Raw genomic sequence first — 19,435 nt, forward strand, 5'->3', positions numbered from 1 at the left:
GCATTTGGCCCTCTTTTTCACTGTTTCAGTAGCCAACCATGAGGACGGAAGCAAATTAGCGCACACAAGCGGAAAGCGTGCTCACTCTCATCACCCACACACTAGACAAACCACATTGACCTGTTAGACAGACAGCATTTTTATTTAGCACCTTAGAAACAGGTTCTGGTGCTTTATGAGATCAGGAAGGAAAATCTGGATGTTGGGACAAAGATGATGGTGTGAGGGTTGTCATGTTCTTTGATGGGGCTGATGTGAACAAAGAACATTAGACTTTGTTTTATTATCAAAGATATTTGCTACTAACACTGCATTAACGAATAACTAACATGTCTGAGATGAATACAGTTGGAAATAAACATCTATCTCTAACTTCCGCGAAGATGCAACAGCGTGACTTTAAACTGTGACTGGCTATGGATTCGTGACAAACACCTTCTGATGGAGCACATGGAGCAGCCCGGGTCCTGGGTGTCTGTACTCTCCCCACCTGCTGGTCGGATGGTAGAACTACAAAAATAAAACATTTAGCTTATAATGCACATGCAGAACATAAACGTTTCAGGGATGATGAACTGCTCAAATTATATACAGATGATAGTCTACCTGTTATCACAAGGGTTAGTTGTTAATCTGAGTCTGTGTGTGAGGGGTAATTACTTGTGGTTATTTAAAAAGGACACAGGGGGCGGGATTCTCCGACCCTGGGTCGGGTCGGAGAATCGGTGGGGGGGGGGGGCGCGATTCACGCGACGCCGCTCCTCCGGTCACCGGAGAATTGACGGCGGCGCGGTCCCGGCGATTCTCCACGCGCGATGGGCTGAGTCCCAGCTGCCGCTGTTCACTTGTGATCCTACCCAGTGGGACCTCGTGTTCATCTTGCGGGGGGCAGCCTGGTTGGGGGGGAGGGGGATCCAACACTTTGTGGGGGGGGTGGGGGGGGGGGGGGGGGCTCCACTGTGGCCTGGTCCGCGATCAGGGCCTTACCGATTGGTGGGCTGGCTTCTCCTGGTGGGGGCCTATTTTCCTCCCCGCCGGGCCCCTGTAGCTCTCCGCCATGTTACGTTGGGGCCGGCGCAGAGAAGGCAACTAGCGCGCATGCACGAGTTCGCGCCGCGGCGTCCGCTTAACGCCGGTATCGGCAGCTGGAGCTGTGTGAGTCGCTCCAGTGCCGTGCTGGCCCCCGGTGAGGCGCAGGATCGCTAATCCTGGGGGCCTGCCGCGGCGGCGGTAAAACGCGATGGCGTTTACGACGGCGTCAACACTTAGCCTCAGGATCAGAGGATCCCGCCCAGGGTTTCCACAAAGAGTAAAATAAAGAACTTTGGATAATTTACAGTTACGTTATTTACAACTTCCAGTAGAACCCTAGCGAGTCTCTGGTCAGTGCCTTACTGGCTGTCCCTTTGTACATAGCGGAATGGAGTTTCCTTGTCCCTCAGCCGGGGGGGGGGGGGGGGGGGAGGGGCTTGCACTCTGCGAGTACCGCAGTGATGTGAATCAATCCCATCCCGTAGGACCCGTGCAGGATATTGCAGGTTATTTTTAAGCATGGTTTTTATTGCTCATCAGACTCGCAGTGTGCATTGATAATACGAAGCGACTCCCACTCTCACACAAAATCTATTCAAAAACTAGTCCAGTAAGACTCAAAAACCATGGACTTGCACCCAAATCCCATTGGCCAGTTACGGAGCTGCCACGTACACAACATCCCAGTTTTCCCAGGCACAAGTCAGGAGTGTGATGGAATACTCTCCACTTGCCTGGATGAGTGCAGCTCCAACAACACTCAAGAAACTCAACACCATTCAGAACAAAGCAGCCCCGCTTGATTGGCTCCCCCTTCCGCAAACATTCACTTCCTCCACCGCCGATGAACAGTGGCAGCCGTGTGTATCATCTGCAAGATGCACTGCAGCAACTCACCAAGGTTCCTTTGGCAACACCTTCCAAACCCATGACCACTACCATCTATATGGTCAAGAGCAGCAGATACCTGGGAACCCCACCACCTGGAGGCTTCCCTCCAAGTCACTCACCACCCTGACTTGGAAATATATTGCTGTTCCTTCACTGTCACTGGGTCAAAATGCTGGAACTCCGTCCCTAACAGCACTGTGGGTGTACCTACACCTCAGGGACAGCAGCGGTTCAAGAAGGCAGCTCACCACCACCGGGCCCACATTGCACAATATTTTTTTTAAAGCCTTCTGACCCCTTGATATCATCTCTTTTCTACTCTGGCCTGTTAGCGAGTGTTGCTCCACAATCTCCTTGATGCTTCATCCCCCTTGTGAGGCAACCATTATCTTCCCTGAGTTTCAGCGGAGTTCCGGTTAGTTTTGGTTTCCATGCTTGGCCAGCTCAAGGTGGGAGACTAGAGGACTGGGAAATATTTAAGGGGCAACAGAAAGCTACTAAAAAAGCTATAAAGAAGAGTAAGATAGAGTATGAGAGTAAACTTGTTCAGAATATAAAAGCAGACAGCAAAAGTTTTTACAAATATATAAAGCAAAAAAGAGTGGCTAAGGTAAATATTGGTCCTTTAGAGGATGAGAAGGGAGTTTTGATAATGGGAGATGAGGAAATGGCTGAGGAACTGAACAGGTTTTTTGGGTCGGTCTTCACAGTGGAAGACACAAATAACATGCCAGTGACTGATAGAAATGAGGCTATGACAGGTGAGGACCTTGAGAGGATTGTTATCACTAAGGAGGTAGTGATGGGCAAGCTAATGGGGCTAAAGGTAGACAAGTCTCCTGGCCCTGATGGAATGCATCCCAGAGTGCTAAAAGAGATGGCTAGGGAAATTGCAGATGCACTAATGATGATTTACCAAAATTCACTAGACTCTGGGGTGGTCCCGGTGGATTGGAAATTAGCAAACGTGACACCACTGTTTAAAAAAGGAGGTAGGCAGAGAGCAGGAAATTATAGGCCAGTGAGCTTAACGTCGGTAGTAGGGAAGATGCTGGAATCTATCATCAAGGAAGAAATAGCGAGGCATCTGGATAGAAGTTGTCCCATTGGGCAGACGCAGCATGGATTCATAAAGGGCAGGTTGTGCCTAACTAATTTAGTGGAATTTTTTGAGGACATTACCAGTGCAGTGGATAACGGGGAGCCGATGGATGTGGTATATCTGGATTTCCAGAAAGCTTTTGACAAGGTGCCACACAAAAGGCTGCTGCATAAGATAAAGATGCATGGCATTAAGGGTAAAGTAGTAGCATGGATAGAGGATTGGCTAATTAATAGAAAGCAAAGAGTGGGGATTAATGGGTGTTTCTCTGGTTGGCAATCGGTAGCTAGTGGTGTCCCTCAGGGATCCATGTTGGGCCCACAATTGTTCACAATCTACATAGATGATTTGGAGTTGGGGACCAAGGGCAATGTGTCCAAGTTTGCAGATGACACTAAGATGAGTGGTAAAGCGAAAAGTGCAGAGGATACTGGAAGTCTGCAGAGGGATTTGGATAGGTTAAGTGAATGGGCTAGGGTCTGGCAAATGGAATACAATGTTGACAAATATGAGGTTATCTATTTTGATAGGAATAACAGCAAACAGGATTATTATTTAAACAATAAAATATTAAAGCATGCCGCTGTGCAGAGAGACCTGGGTGTGCTAGTGCATGAATCACAGAAAGTTGGTTTACAGGTGCAACAGGTGATTAAGAAGGCAAATGGAATTTTGTCGTTCATTGCTAGAGGGATGGAGTTTAAGACTAGGGAGGTTATGCTGCAATTGTATAAGGTGTTAGTGAGGCCACACCTTGAGTATTGTGTTCAGTTTTGGTCTCCTTACTTGAGAAAGGACGTACTGGCACTGGAGGGTGTGCAGAGGAGATTCACTAGGTTAATCCCAGAGCTGAAGGGGTTGGATTATGAGGAGAGGTTGAGTAGACTGGGACTGTACTCGTTGGAATTTAGAAGGATGAGGGGGGATCTTATAGAAACATATAAAATTATGAAGGGAATAGATAGGATAGATGCGGGCAGGTTGTTTCCACTGGCGGGTGAAAACAGAACTAGGGGGCATAGCCTCAAAATAAGGGGAAGTAGATTTAGGACTGAGTTTAGGAGGAACTTCTTCACCCTAAGGGTTGTGAATCTATGGAATTCCTTGCCCAGTGAAACAGTTGAGGCTCCTTCATTAAATGTTTTTAAGGTAAAGAGAGATAGTTTTTTGAAGAAAAAAGGGATTAAGGGTTATGGTGTTCGGGCCGGAAAGTGGAGCTGAGTCCACAAAAGATCAGCCATGATCTAATTGAATGGCGGAGCAGGCTCGAGGGTCCAGATGGCCTACTCCTGCTCCTAGTTCTTATGTTCTGCGTAAGTGGGGATTGGTGCAGTTTACGATGTGGACATCAGAGTTTTGTTTCATTTGAAGGTCAAAGGGTCGGAGTTCAGGGGGCTAACCCGGTGAGTATTGGAATAATGAAACCTGAGGTGGGAAAAAGGCATCGATGAGCGTCTGAAGCAGGGTGGGGGGGGGGGGGGGGGGGGGGGGCCCTCGCACTTGCAAAGACAGAAATAGGCAGGTTTTAGTGATGGAAATGAGAGGGAGTTGGAAGCTCACTTCACAGTCACGTATGAGACAGATTTACAATTCATATGATTCAGCTGAAGGCAGTGTAGGGAGTGGGTGTGAGGGTAACAAATATTTTGCAGGAGCTAAAGGTGATTATCATAGAATTTACAGATTATCATAGAATTTACAGGGCAGAAGGAAGCCATTCGGCCCATCGAGTCTGCACTGGCTCTTAGAAAGAGCACCCTACCCAAGGTCAACATCACCCCATCCCCATAACCCAGTAACTACACCCAACATAAGGGGCTGTTTAGCTCACAGGGCTAATCGCTGGCTTTGAAAGCAGACCAAGACAAGCCAGCAGCACGGTTCGATTCCCGTATCAGCCTCCCCGAACAGGCGCCGGAATGTGGCGACTAGGGGCTTTTCACAGTAACTTAATTGAAGTCTACTCGTGACAATAAGCGATTTTCATTTTATTTCATTTCAACACTAAGGGCAATTTTGGACACTAAGGGCAATTTATCATGGCCAATCCACCTAACCTGCTTTGGACTGTGGGAGGAAACCGGAGCACCCGGAGGAAACCCACGCACACACGGGGAGAACGTGCAAACTCCACACGGACAGTGACCCAGAGCCGGGATCGAACCTGGGACCTCAGCGCCGTGAGGCAGCTGTGCTAACCACTAGGCCACCGTGATGAGTTTGGTCTTCCCAGTGTTTCGCTGGAGAATGCTATGACTCCACCAGCACCTGATGACAGTGTGGACAGTGGAGGGATTTTGGGTGGAGCTGGTGTGTCTGTTTGGAAACTGTTGTCAGGTCTTGAGGCGATGTGACTAAGAGGTGGCATGGAAATGAGGACGATGCCAGCAGGCCTTTGGGGCTTTAGATTTGAATTTATTGTGGTATGTACCGAGGTACAGTGAAAGTTTTGTTCTGCGCACAGTCCAGATGGACCGTTCCCTCCATGAAGAACACCGGACACTCCCAGTGGGCCAGCAGACACATCCAGAGTGAGACACATCGAAGAGGGAGTTTGGGAGCTGGGAATTTGAAGCTGGTTGGGTCTTCGAGGCTGGGTGGGAGGAGGTGCTCTTTGTCCCTTGATTTGTTACACAAATTTCCAGCGAGTGGCCTTGTCCAGCTGCAGGTGGGAGAGAGCGGATTGGTGAGTAGAAGGTTAGGCAGGGAAGGCCTTCACAGCGGGAGGGGAGCTGAGCGGGAAAAATCCAGACTCCAGTCTGGGAAGGTAAGTGGTATAAAACTTAGAGCACTTATTAGTACTTAGAACTATGATGCTGTGGCTATCACAGAAACATGGTTAAAGGAAGGGCAGGATTGGCTGCTGAACGTTGGAGGATATAGATGCTTCAGGAGAGATAGAGGGGATATAAAAGGGGTGGGGGAGTAGCATTACTGGTTAAGGAGAATATTATAGCCGTGCTGTGGGAGGACACACCTCGGAGGGCTCATACAATGAGACAATCTGGGTAGTGCTCAGGAACGGGAAGGGGGCAACCATAATGTTGGGTGTTTATTACAGACCCCCGAACTGCCAGCGAGAGAAGAGCAGATAGGTAGAGAGATTTTGGATAGGTGCAAATGTAACAGGGTTGTTGTGGTAGGGGGATTTTAATTTCCCCTATATTGACTGGGACTCACTTAGTGCTGGGGGCTTGGATGGGGCAGAGTTTGTCAGGTGTATCTAGGTATTGGGGAATGAGCCTGGACAGGTGGTTGATGTTTCAGTAGGGGAACATTTTGGGAGTAGTGACCACAATTCCCTACGTTTTAAGGTACTTTTGGACCGGGATATGGTGTTAAGCTGCTAAACTGGGGAAAGGCAAATTACGATAACATGAGACGGGAATTGAAGAATTTGGTTTGGGTGCGGCTGTTGGATAATAAATCCACATCCTCCTGCTGCTGCCGCCAAGGGGGATACAGGACAGAGTAGTCTCCAGTACATGGGTGGGAGAGGGGAAGGTATCGGATACCTACCAAGAACCTATGGAATTGGAGGAAGCTCCGGTGGAGGAGCTGAAGGGCAAGCGGGAAGACGGATGCCCTAAGCAGGATTAACACATTCTCATCATATGCATTTAAAAAAAAATTAAAAATTTAGAATACCCAATTCATTTTCTCCAATTAAGGGTCAATTTAACATGGCCAATCCACCCACCCTGCACATCTTTGGGTTGTGGGGGCGAAACCCACATCGACACGGGGAGAATGTGCAAACTCCACACGGACAGTGACCCAGAGCCGGGATCGAACCTGGGACCTCGGCGCCGTGAGGCAGCAGGGCTAATCCACTGTGCCACTGTGCTACCCTCACCGGGCACACAAGACGGTGGCCTGGGCGATCAAGTTTTTTGGGATCGAGGATAGGTGTGCGAGGTGCACGGGAAGCCCAGCAAATCATGTCCACATGTTTTGGGCATGCCTGGAGCTTAGAGGGTTTTGGCAGGGTTTTGCTAAGGCAATGTCCACAGTGCTAAAAACACGGGTGGAGACGGGTCCGGAGGTAGCGATCTTTGGAGTGTCGAAAGAGCCGGGAGTTCAGGGGGCGAAAGAGGCTGCGTCTTGGCCTTTGCTTCCCTGGTAGCCTGGAGACGGATCTTGTTAATGTGGAGGGACTCAAAGCCCCCGAGTGTAGAGACCTGGGTTAGTGACATGGCTGGGTTTCTCAGTCTCGAGAAAATAAAGTTCGCCTTAAGAGGGTCAATGTTGGGGTTCACCCGGAGGTGGCAGCCGTTCGTCGACTTTCTCGGGGAAAATTAAAATGTCAGCAGATGCAGTATTCAAAATAAGGTGTGGGGATAGGGGGGGGAGGGGTGGTGCGCAGACTGTTGTTCTATTGTTGGGGGGGTGTGAAATTTGTGATGGGCGTGGAAATGTTTATTGTGCCGTGTTTACGCCCCTCTTATTATTATTAAAAATTGCAAATACCCTAATAAAAATAGTTTTTTAAAAATCCACATCGGTCATGTGGGAGTCTTTCAAGCGACAGTTGATTAGGATTCAGAAAAGTCACGTTCCTGAGAGAACGAAGGATAAGTATGGGAAGTTTAGGGAGTCTTGAATAACGAGGGATATTGTGAATTTCGTCAAAAAGAAAAAGGAGACTTTTGTACTTCGCATCAGTGTTCACCAAAGGAAAGGACTTTGTGGAAGATGATTCTTGGGGAGGGTGTGTAGACAGTCTGGGTCATGTTGACATCGAAAAGGAGGAGGTATTGTGTCTTTTAAAAGATATTAAGGTAGATAAGTCTCCTGGGCCGGATGAGATTTACCCCAGAATACTGAGGGAAGCATGGACTGTGTCCAGCGCCGCCCCACTCGTCCGGAATCCGTGCCGCTGGCTGGGGGGCTTCTGCGAGGGCTGGGGGAATGATGGCGGGGTGGACAGGGGGTTGGCTGTGGGGTCGGGGTGGGTGGGTTAGGGTTCCAGCACGACTGGCACCTTGTTTTCCGGTGTGACTGGTGCAGGCCATCAGCCCTGCGCATGCGCAGCGCGTAACTCGGCGATTCCCCAGCTGTATTTTGCGTGCTCCGCGGGTGGTTCATGCGGCATCGGTGCTAGCCCCGCACCAGTACCGGAGAGAGGTTCGCGCCGAATTCCCCATCGTGATCCACCCGCGGATTCTCCATTGGTGCCGGCACTTAGCTCCTGGAACGAAGAATTCTGTCCCTTGACTTGTCCAAACCAGGATCTTTATTGTGTCACACATGGTAAGCTAGCGATCTGTTGCAGAGCAAGTTATCATGGAGCTTCTTTGTACTCCTCTAGGACTGCACCGAGCACGACTGTTCACCTGTATGTCTTAAAACCATCTCTTACAACCTGGTGATGGCCGGATGTGCCCCACTTATATTGGAGCCCCTGGTCACATGACCACTATCTTGAGACCGCATGGTGTGTCTGCACCGCCGCCTACTGGTTGGAGGTCGCAAACCATCGATCTGTGATATTGCTTACAGGCATATCACCACACCCTGCAAAACTTTGGGTTGTGGGGGAGAGACCAACGCAGACACGGGGAGAATGTATAAACCCAATACGGACAGTGACCCAGAACAGGGATCGAACCCAGGTCCTCGGCGTCGTGAGGCAGCAGTGCTAACCACTGCTCCACCCCGCCTGCCCATTAGAAAGGGAATTCTAAAAGACGATTGATTGATCTATTTGATTCTTTTTTGATCTGAGAAAGTCTATGTTGTTTGGCAGATATTCCAAGTATTTTAATTTGAAATATAGAATATGTAATATGAACACCATATCGAATTATACTCCTGAACAAACATCCCGTGGCGCAGCTGAATTGGCCATTCTCATAATTAATTAATTCTATATTTAAAAATATGCAGATGAGCCACAGGTAGGACGGCTGAGGTTATCTCTGATGTGTTTTCGGTACTGTGAAATGAAAAATCGCTTATTGTCACGAGTCGGCTTCAATGAAGGGGAGGCTGGTACGGGAATCGAACCGTGCTGCTGGCCTGCTTGGTCTGCTTTAAAAGCCAGCGATTTAGCCCAGTGAGCTAAACCAGCCCCTGTGTCGGGGGTCGTTGACAGCGGGCCGAGTGGCCGACGGGTTTGGCCGAGTTCCGCCGGCGTGGATTACTCACCCCCCACGGCGGGATCTGTAAGGTGAGTGTGCGGGGGCCGTCCTGAAGGGGGGGGGGTGAATCGGACCCCGGTGGGGGGGCCTCTACGGTGGCCTGGCCCGCGATCGGGGCCGACTGATCGGCGGGCGGGCTGATTCCGTGGGGGCCTATTTTACCCCCCCCCCCCCCCCCCCCGCTGCCTCTGCCTCTGTAGCAGGGTCCTCCCCACCCTCGGCACCTTCCCCATCCATACTAAGTCAGAGATGATTGTGTCCACTTTACGATAAAAGGCCATTGGTATAAAGGTCGGGAGAGCCTGAAATATAAACAAGAACCTCGGCAGAATTTTCATTTTCACCACTTGGACCCTCCCCACCAACGTTAAGTACAGCGTATCCCACCTCTTAAGATCCTCCCTGGCTTCCTCCACCAGCTTTGTTAAGTTCCACTTATGGAGCCCCGTCCATTCCCTCGCTACCTGAATCCCCAAATACCTAAACCTATGTCTCGCTTCTAAAAATGGCATCCCCCCTAAATTAGCCCACTGTGCCAGCTCATTCACCGGGAATACCTCGCTTTTCTCTACATTCAGTTTGTATCCCGAGAACTTAGGGGCTGGTTTAGCACACTGGGCTAAATCGCTGGCTTTTAAAGCAGACCAAGCAGGCCAGCAGCACGATTCGATTCCCGTAACAGCCTCCCCGAACAGGCGCCGGAATGTGGCAACTAGGGGCTTTTCACAGTAACTTCATTGAAGCCTACTCGTGACAATAAGCGATTTTAATTTCATTTTTCATTTTCAACCTTCTAAACCTCCCCAGCAGGATCAAAATCCTTCCCATACTCTCCAACGGATCCGAAACACACAGCAAGAGGTCATCGGCAGAGAGCGACACCCGATGTTCCCTCTGTCCCCTCATTCCGCCGACCTCCTGAGAGTCAGCTCCGCGACAATTCTGACATCCGCCCGCGTCTCACCCGCGGTCGCTGTCTGCACTTTGAAAGACACTGACCTGCATCACATTGTGACTGGCCACCACCTTCAGGGCTACTGTAAATGGGCAATAAATGCCTCGCCAGCGATACTCCCATCCTGTAAATCAATTTGTTTCAAAATAGTGGTAGATTTGTTGACCATTGTCCAATGCTTTGACCCTATTCAATGGCAATGTGCTGGATTCTCCGTTTCTGCAACTCAGTGTTGTTGCCAACAGAACATAAGAACATAAGAACTAGGAGCAGGAGTCGGCCATCTGGCCCCTCGAGCCTGCTCCGCCATTCAATGAGATCATGGCTGATCTTTTGTGGACTCAGCTCCACTTTCCGGCCCGAACACCATAACCCTTAATCCCTTTATTCTTCAAAAACCTATCTATCTTTACCTTAAAAACATTTAATGAAGGAGCCTCTACTGCTTCACTGGGCAAGGAATTCCATAGATTCACAACCCTTTGGGTGAAGAAGTTCCTCCTAAACTCAGTCCTAAATCTACTTCCCCTTATTTTGAGGCTATGTCCCCTAGTTCTGATAAGAGGCATGTTGGCCATTTACCACCAAAATTTCTGTGTGTGACCCTGACTGATTCTGGGACTGGTGAGGGGCGAGCAGCGGCCCCTGGTAAAACTCCCAGCTCCCGCCATGAAAATGGGCAGAGAACGGCTGGGTCCCTGGGCGCGAATGCGTACGTCTGACTACCTGCAGCGGTCGCGTCGTACAACATGGCGGCGGCTGTGCGCGGACCCCGACGTGCCATCCGCGACCCCACAGGCCATCTCCTGGCCACCCCCCACCATCCCCTAGCCCTCGTGGAAGCCCCCTCCCCCTCCCCCCCAAGCCAGTGGCACGGATCCCGGCCGAGTGTGGCGACGCTGGACACAGTCCGCAGCTGCCGCGACGGGGTTCCCAACCGCTTAGACCACACGTGTCCTGCAGCGTCAGGAGTACTGCAGGGGGCCGGCCGATGATGCGCCAACGGCGTTGCAACTGTGCGCGACGCGATGACGCCACTTCCGAGGGGGCACAGCATGGGCGACCGGCAAAAAACTGGCGCCGGACCTGATTTGGCCATCGGAGTCGATTCTCCGCCGATTGCCGATATCAGCGTCGGGCAATGGAGAATCTCGCTCATAGCTGTGGAGCTGCTGTCAGGTAATCCTCCTGGCATTGTGTGTGGAGTTAGCACTGGTTTCCTGCCGTGGTGTGTCCCTCTGTAAGACTAGACTGTGTGCCAATGCCAAACGTCACTTGAGACACGGCACACAGCTAAATATGATTCTCCTGCTTCTGAACCTACATGGAAGTCTGGATGTCTTTACCAATTGACGGAATGCTAATAAGGTTGCAAACTCTCGTATGAGGTCACACCAGTTGTACAGCAAAGGCTGTATCTCATGTTCCTTTTAAAGGTGCCTCGGTAGGGAAATCCCTTCTATCCAAATTCAAGGTGACTGCTTTCGGGGGAAATGACAGCACTGGATCTAAACAAGCCATACCTGTGGCTGGAGTGACTCTAATTGTGTTTGAGCATGCGTGTGTGTTTAAGCATGTGTGTGCATTTGAGTGTGTGAGCGTGCATCATTTGAGTGTATCTGTGTTTGAGTGTGTGTGTGTTTGAGCATGTGTATGTGTTTCAGTCTGTGTGTGTGCATATGTTTGAGTGTTCATGCGTTTGAGTGTTGTGTATTTGAGTGTGCATGCATTTGAGCATGTGTGTGTTTAAACATGTGCGTGCATTTGAGTGGGTGCGTTTGATTGATTGCGTTTGAGTGTGTTTGTGTTTGAGCCTGTGTTTAAGCGTGAGCATGTGTGTGTGTTTGAACGTGTCTTTGACCGTGTATGTATGTTTGAGCGCATGTGTGTGTTTGAGCATGTTTGTGTTTGTACAGTGTACGTGTTTGCACCTGTGTGAGTTTGAGCATGTGTGCGTGTTTGAACGTGTGTGTTGAAGTGTGTGTGCGCGTTTGTGAGCGTGTGCATGTTTGAGCGAGTGTGATTAAGCATGTGTGTGTGTTTGAGTGCGTGTGTGCATTTGTGTATGAATGCATATATATACAAGCCTTTAATTCATTCTTGGCAATACTGATCAACAGATCTTCGGGTGGATAGCTGTTACAAGGGGGAATAACTATAAGGTTCAGGGTGAGAGATATAGGAGGGATATCAGAGGTAGGTTCTTTACTCAGAGAGTGGTTAGGGTGTGGAATGGACTGCTTTCTGTGATAGTGGAGTCGGACACTTTAGGAACTTTCAAGCGGTTATTGGATAGGCACATGGAGCACACCAGAATGACAGGGAGTGGGATAACTTGATCTTGGTTTCGGACAATGCTCGGCACAACATCGAGGGCCGAAGGGCCTGTTCTGTGCTGTACTGTTCTATGTTCTATATGTAATTAAGTCTGTCCTCTGCCCACTGTTTCAATGCTGATGTTAACCTGTTTATTGTAAATGGCTTAACAGTGGGGCCAGGAATCCCAGAAGGGAACAAATGTTGAATGCATTCTATTATTGCCAGCGCTAATTCAAGGACTGCAAATTAGATTTTAACAAGCAGAGTCTCAGAGAGTGAAACCCTCTGCTGGCGACGGAATGTTCTAGTTTCAACTGTGCTCTGATTTATAATTCTCTTTCGTTCTTCCCCCCAGTCTGTTCTCCCTTTCCTGGAGCTGGTGATCTGCAGGCATGGGTCTGAAGACTGCGTTACCCAAGGTGGAGCTGTGCCTTTACGCCCTGGCATTATCGCTGGCCGTTCTGTGGGCAGCCAGCTGGATTGTCGAAGCTTCCACAGGTAATAAGAGGGAGGCTGACCAATCGACACACGTTTGTCATTTCTCCTGATCCTTCCTCTTTCCCCCCCCCCCCCCCCCCCCCCCCCCCCCCCCCCCTCTGCTCAAAGTGATTCTTTAGGCCCAGGTATAAAAGGGTAGTTGGATTTGACCAGATGAAGGGGACGTGTGTCGAGGACAATCGTATCAACATGCTGGGTGTTAGCAGGTCAGCTCCGGAGGGAGGCAGCAGCAAGGGAAATTCTTCAGGTTAGGGATAGGGCCGGGAAGTTGGTGGTGGCTCCAGAGCTGATTAACAAGGTTTTTGAGGAATTTTACGAGAGGTTGTACAGGTCAGAGCCACCTGGGGGAGACCGTGAGATGCTGGAATTTCTAGATGGGTTGGAGTACCCGAGACTAGGGGAGGGGGACAGGGCTACATTAGAAGGAGCAATACTGGAGCAGGAGATAAAAGATGCGATTGGGAGGATGCAGTTGGGAAAAGTGGCAGGGCCGGATGGGTTTCCTGTGGAATATTAATAAAAAATTTAAGGATAAGTTGGCACCCCTGATGGTGGGTATGTTTGAAGAGGTGATAGGGAAGGGAGTGCTGCCGCAGACCTTGGGGCAGGCATCAATTTCACTGTTGCTTAAAAAGGATAAGGATCCGACGGAGTGTGGGTCGTATAGGCCCATATCACTTCTAAATGTGGATGCAAAGATATTGGCTAAGGTACTGGCGGGTAGGCTGGAGGGGAGCCTCCCGAAGATGATAGGTGAGGATCAGACAGGGTTCATGAGGGAGGCAGCTGTTTTCGAATATTAGGAGGGTTTTGAACGTCGTTATGGCACCGGCGGAAGGGAAGGAAACAGAGGTGGTGGTGGCATTGGACGCCGAGAAGGCGTTTGATCGGGTAGAATGGGGGTACCTGATGGCAGTGCTGGACCGGTTTGGGATTGGACCAAGATTTGTGAACTGGGTAAAGCTATTGTATAAGGAGCCTGATGTACCATCAATTGAACGCGAGACGAGTTGCTGGACAAAAGTATGGCTTTAATCAGCTAGATGTTAGCCCTGCGGTCCATTACAGTATAAGGATGACCGCCGGGAGTACTGGGTTATTATACCCCGCCCTGGAGGTGGGGTTAACTCAGCCTCTCGACCAATCGGGGAGCCGTCACATGAGGGTTGGAGTGGGGGGGGGCTGTGTATATTAAGGGTGACTATGGGTAATCCCAGATTCCTTTTTGTCATTTGTTTATGTAAACATGCGGGCTGATATTTGGGGGTTGATGGGAGGATGGGATCGTTGTTATTGTTATAGGGTTTGACATATCTGTTGCTGATTATTGTTGGTGGGTGTAAATTCGGGAGAAAATGTGAAAAAGGAGGAGAATAAAAATATTTATTAAAATAAATCCTGGGGGTTACCATTGACCAGAAACTGAACTGGACTAGCCACATAAATACTGTGGCTACCAGAGCAGATCAATGGCTAGGAATCCTGCAGCGAGTAACTGGTCCCCTGACTCCCCAAAGCCTCTCCGCCATCTACAAGGCACAAGCCGGGAGTGTGATGTATCTCCAGGCTGCTTAACTATCACTGCCTGAATCGGCTTTCTCTCACTGACCAAATTGTTGTCAAGTCTGCACTTTGTTTTTGGCAAAGGAACTGTTTGATGTTGCTGGTGGTGGAACAAACCAGCACATTGCTATAAGAAGTTGTGCACCATAATAGTGAATGTTACTTCACTTGCCTGGATGAGTGCAGCTCCAACAACACTCAAGAAATTCAACACCTTCCAGGACAAAGCAGCCGCTTGATTGCTCCTCTTCCACAAACATTCAAACCCTCCACCACCGACGCACAGTGGCAGCCGTGTGTACCATCTACAGGCTGCAGTGCAGCAACTGACCAAGGTTCCTCACGTAGCACCTTCCAAACCCACGGCCACTACCATCTGGAAGGACATAGCAGCAGATTCAAAGGTATTACCAAAAGTGTACCTGATGTGGTGGACCTCGCAGTGGGCCGAGTGGGTAACTCCTTCAGGGAGTTCGCAAAGTCCATCCCCGCTGGAGACTCTCTAAATAGAGATTCCCCCCCGCCAGAGACACCCTAAATAATCTTTATTGTCACAAGTCGGCTGACATTAACACTGCAATGAAGTTACTGTGAAAAGCCCCTAGTCGCCGCATTCCGGCACCTGTTCGGGTTCACAGAGGGAGAATTCAGAATGTCCAAATCACCGAACAGCACGTCTTTCGGGACTTGTGGGAGGAAACCGGAGCACCCGGAGGAAACCCACGCAGACACGGGGAGAAGGTGCAGACTCCTCACAGACAGTGACCCAAGTCGGGGAATCGAACCTGGGACCCTGGTGCTGTGAAGCAACAGTGCTAACCACTGTGCTACCATACCACCTCCATTAATTCCCTCCAGAGGCCCCCTAAATTGGGTTTGTGGTGCGGTGAGGGTTGGGGGCTGCTTTGCATTGCAGGGTGTAGGGGTCGCCGGCCACCGGACATCGCGATCGGGCAGTGCAGGTGGATGTGCAGGATGAGGGGGCGGTGACGGAGGGTGTAGGGTGAGGGGGCAGTGAGGGAGGAGGGTGTAGGACGAGGGGGCAGTGAGGGAGGAGGGTGTAGGGCGAGGGGGCAGTGAGGGAGGAGGGTGTAGGGCGAGGGGGCAGTGAGGGTGAGGGGGCAGTGAGGGAGGGTGTAGGGCGATCGGGCAGTGCAGGTGGATGTGCAGGATGAGGGGGCGGTGACGGAGGGTGTAGGGTGAGGGGGCAGTGAGGGGGAGAGGGCAGTGAGGGGGAGGGTGTAGGGCGAGGGGGCAGTGAGGGGGAGGGTGTAGGGCGAGGGGGCGGTGAGGGGGAGGGTGTAGGGCGAGGGGGCGGTGAGGGGGAGGGTGTAGGACGAGGGGGAAGTGAGGGAGGGTGTAGGGCGAGGGGGCAGTGAGGAGGGGGTAGGGCGAGGGGGCAGTGAGGGCGAGGGGGCAGTGAGGGAGGGTGTAGGGCGAGGGGGCAGTGAGGGGGAGGGGGCAGTGAGGAAGGAGGGTGTAGGGTGAGGGGGCAGTGAGGGGGAGGGTGTAGGGCGAGGGGGGCAGTGAGGGAGGGTGTAGGGCGAGGGGGCAGTGAGGGTGAGGGGGCAGTGAGGGAGGGTGTAGGGCGATCGGGCAGTGCAGGTGGATGTGCAGGATGAGGGGGGCGGTGACGGAGGGTGTAGGGTGAGGGGGCAGTGAGGGGAGAGGGCAGTGAGGGGGAGGGTGTAGGGCGAGGGGGCGGTGAGAGGGAGGGTGTAGGGCGAGGGGGGCGGTGAGGGGGAGGGTGTAGGACGAGGGGGAAGTGAGGGAGGGTGTAGGGCGAGGGGGCAGTGAGGAGGGGGTAGGGCGAGGGGGCAGTGAGGGCGAGGGGGCAGTGAGGGAGGGTGTAGGGCGAGGGGGCAGTGAGGGGGAGGGGGCAGTGAGGAAGGAGGGTGTAGGGTGAGGGGGCAGTGAGGGGGAGGGTGTAGGGCGAGGGGGCAGTGAGGGAGGGTGTAGGGCGAGGGGGCAGTGAGGGTGAGGGGGCAGTGAGGGAGGGTGTAGGGCGATCGGGCAGTGCAGGTGGATGTGCAGGATGAGGGGGCGGGTGACGGAGGGTGTAGGGTGAGGGGGCAGTGAGGGGGAGAGGGCAGTGAGGGGGAGGGTGTAGGGCGAGGGGGCGGTGAGGGGGAGGGTGTAGGGCGAGGGGGCGGTGAGGGGGAGGGTGTAGGACGAGGGGGAAGTGAGGGAGGGTGTAGGGCGAGGGGGCAGTGAGGAGGGGGTAGGGCGAGGGGGCAGTGAGGGCGAGGGGGCAGTGAGGGAGGGTGTAGGGCGAGGGGGCAGTGAGGGGGAGGGGGCAGTGAGGGAGGAGGGTGTAGGACGAGGGGGCAGTGAGGGGGAGGGGGCAGTGAGGGGGAGGGTGTAGGGTGAGGGGACAGTGAGGGGGAGGGGGCAGTGAGGGAGGGTGTAGGGGGAGGGGGCAGTGAGGGAGGGTGTAGGGTGAGGGGGCAGTGAGGGAGAGTGTAGGGTGAGGGGGCAGTGAGGGCGAGGGGGCAGTGAGGGGGAGGGGGCAGTGAGGGAGGAAGGTGTAGGACGAGGGGGTGGTGAGGGGGAGGGTGTAGGGTGAGGGGGCAGTGAGGGGGAGGGGGCAGTGAGGGAGGAGGGTGTAGGGCGAGGGGGGCAGTGAGGGGGAGGGGGCAGTGAGGGAGGGTTTAGGGCGAGGGGGCAGTGAGGGAGGAGGGTGTAGGGCGAGGGGGCAGTGAGGGAGGAGGGTGTAGGGCGAGGGGGCAGTGAGGGAGGAGGGTGTAGGGCGAGGGGGGCAGTGAGGGAGGAGGGTGTACGGCGAGGGGGCAGTGAGGGAGGGTGTAGGGCGAGGGGGCAGTGAGGGAGGGTGTAGGGCGAGGGGGCAGTGCGGGGAGGGGGCAGTGAGGGAGGGTGTCGGGCGAGGGGGATGTGAGGGAGGAGGGTGTAGGGCGAGGGGGCAGTGAGGGGGAGGGGGCAGTGAGGGAGGGTGTAGGGCGAGGGGGCAGTGCGGGGAGGGGGCAGTGAGGGAGGGTGTCGGGCGAGGGGGATGTGAGGGAGGGTGTGGGGCGAGGGGGTCAGTGAGGGAGGGTGTAGGATGAGGGGGCAGTGAGGGAGGAGGGTGTAGGGGAGGGGCAGTGAGGGAGGGTGTAGGGTGAGGGGGGCAGTGAGGGAGGGTGGAGGGCGAGGGGGCAGTGAGGGAGGGTGTAGGGCGAGGGGCAGTGAGGAGGGTGTAGGGCGAGGGGGCAGTGAGGGAGGGTGTAGGGCGAGGGGGCAGTGAGGGGGAGGGTGTAGGGCGAGGGCGCAGTGAGGGAGGTTGTAGGGCGAGGGGGCAGTGAGGGAGGGTGTAGGGCGAGGGGGCAGTGAGGGAGGGTGTAGGGCGAGGGGGCAGTGAGGGGGAGGGGGCAGTGAGGGAGGAGGGTGTAGGACGAGGGGGCAGTGAGGGTGAGGGGGCAGTGAGGGAGGGTGTAGGGCGATGCGGCAGTGAGTGAGGGTGTAGGGTGAGGGGGCAGTGAGGGGGAGGGGGCAGTGAGGGGGAGGGTGTAGGGCGAGGGGGCAGTGAGGGAGGGTGTGGGGCGAGGGGGCAGTGAGGGAGGAGGGTGTAGGATGAGGGGGCAGTGAGGGAGGAGGGTGTAGGGCGAGGGGGCAGTGAGGGGGAGGGGTAGTGAGGGAGGGTGTAGGGCGAGGGGGCAGTGAGGTGTGTCGGACGAAGGACAGGGAGAGGAAAAGATGGATCTAAGGTGCGGTGAAGGGGGCTCCCAGCTGGCCTGGGTTGGCTATAGAATGGACAGAACCAAGATGCTTTTTCTGGGTAACGCCAATCCTTTAGAGAAAGGTTTGCATTGCAGTCTGTATTCGGTTGCTACCTTGAATTTATTATTGTTGCCCACAGAGAACATGAGCCGGCAGAGCTTTGAGCCCAGTGTCAAACGAGGATGGTCATATATCGGCCGCAAAATGGTAAGTCCCTGAAAGGAGTAAAGGGATTTCTTGACCCTGCGTCACTGATCCCGAGTGTCGAGTTGACTGGGTCATACGCACCAGGCTCGAATTGTAAAGTGGGTGACTGGCCGTTGACCTGAGAAAGGGGCTTGATGGGCGATAGAGGTGGCCAGTCAGAGAGACCTGTCGGGAAGCCATTCCAGAGCTGAGGGCCAGCAGCTAAAGGCGCGATCGCCATCAGTGTAGTGATTCAAATCAAGGAGGCTCAGGAGGCCGGAATCACTGGAGCGTGTAGAGATCTCGGAGGGTCATGGGGATGAGAAATTGGGAAGGAGCGAGGGCCTGGAGAATCCAGTAATGATAAACTCATTCCGTAAAATTGAAAAGTGTATCTGGAAAATAGCCAATTACATTCCTCTTACATCTGTTTGGATATGGGAGTAGTGTGGGAAAATGGTATCGAGCTAGATGATCTGTCTGAATGGTGGGGAAGGCTTGAATGGCCGAATGGCCACTCTTGCTCCTATCTCCCACTCCGCAGTTGGATTTTGTAGAATTGCACATTTGGCTAAAACACGCCTCAGTTTAACGTTGACGCCCAGCTTCCAGTAATGTGCTGGAAGTACCTGGAAATACGGACTGTGTACGTTCCTCAGCTGCATGAAAATACTTTTCACTGTACTTTGGTACATGTGACAATAAATCAAATCAAATCAAAGCAACACAAGAAGTAACAGTGTACAGTGTGGCGTTTTTAGGACGAGGTACTTGGCTGTGCTCCAGGATGTGAGCTCTGCTGACACAGCATTCCCATTGTTTTCCTCAACATCCTGTCGTGTACAGCTGCTAATTCTCCCCTTTAAACTTCACTCTGCACATTCTCTCTCGCATTCTCCCTTCCGCCTCATCATCCTACTTCATTTCTAATAACAGTTACAGCGAATGGAAGGTTAAACAGTCTGATTCAGGGCCAGTCCTGAACCCAAGGCATGATTTATTTTTTTACATCCCACTCTTCTGTGTTAATCT

The 19,435-nt window shown here is 52.7% G+C and overlaps 1 protein-coding gene across 2 annotated transcripts in view; it reads left to right on the forward strand.

Annotated features, from left to right (window-relative positions):
- hhatlb (hedgehog acyltransferase like, b) overlaps positions 1 to 19,435 on the forward strand; it is a 113,326-nt gene that overhangs the window by 38,090 nt on the left and 55,801 nt on the right. For both annotated transcript variants that reach the window (XM_038798521.1, XM_038798520.1), the window contains exons 2-3: positions 12,798 to 12,940; positions 18,357 to 18,424. In XM_038798521.1, coding sequence (XP_038654449.1) covers positions 12,835 to 12,940; positions 18,357 to 18,424 — 174 coding nt within the window. In that variant the 5' untranslated portion in view covers positions 12,798 to 12,834. The remainder of the gene's footprint in view (positions 1 to 12,797; positions 12,941 to 18,356; positions 18,425 to 19,435) is intronic.

This window comes from Scyliorhinus canicula, chromosome 5 (assembly GCF_902713615.1).
Source record: "Scyliorhinus canicula chromosome 5, sScyCan1.1, whole genome shotgun sequence".
In the NCBI taxonomy this organism is placed as follows: Eukaryota; Metazoa; Chordata; class Chondrichthyes; order Carcharhiniformes; family Scyliorhinidae; genus Scyliorhinus; species Scyliorhinus canicula.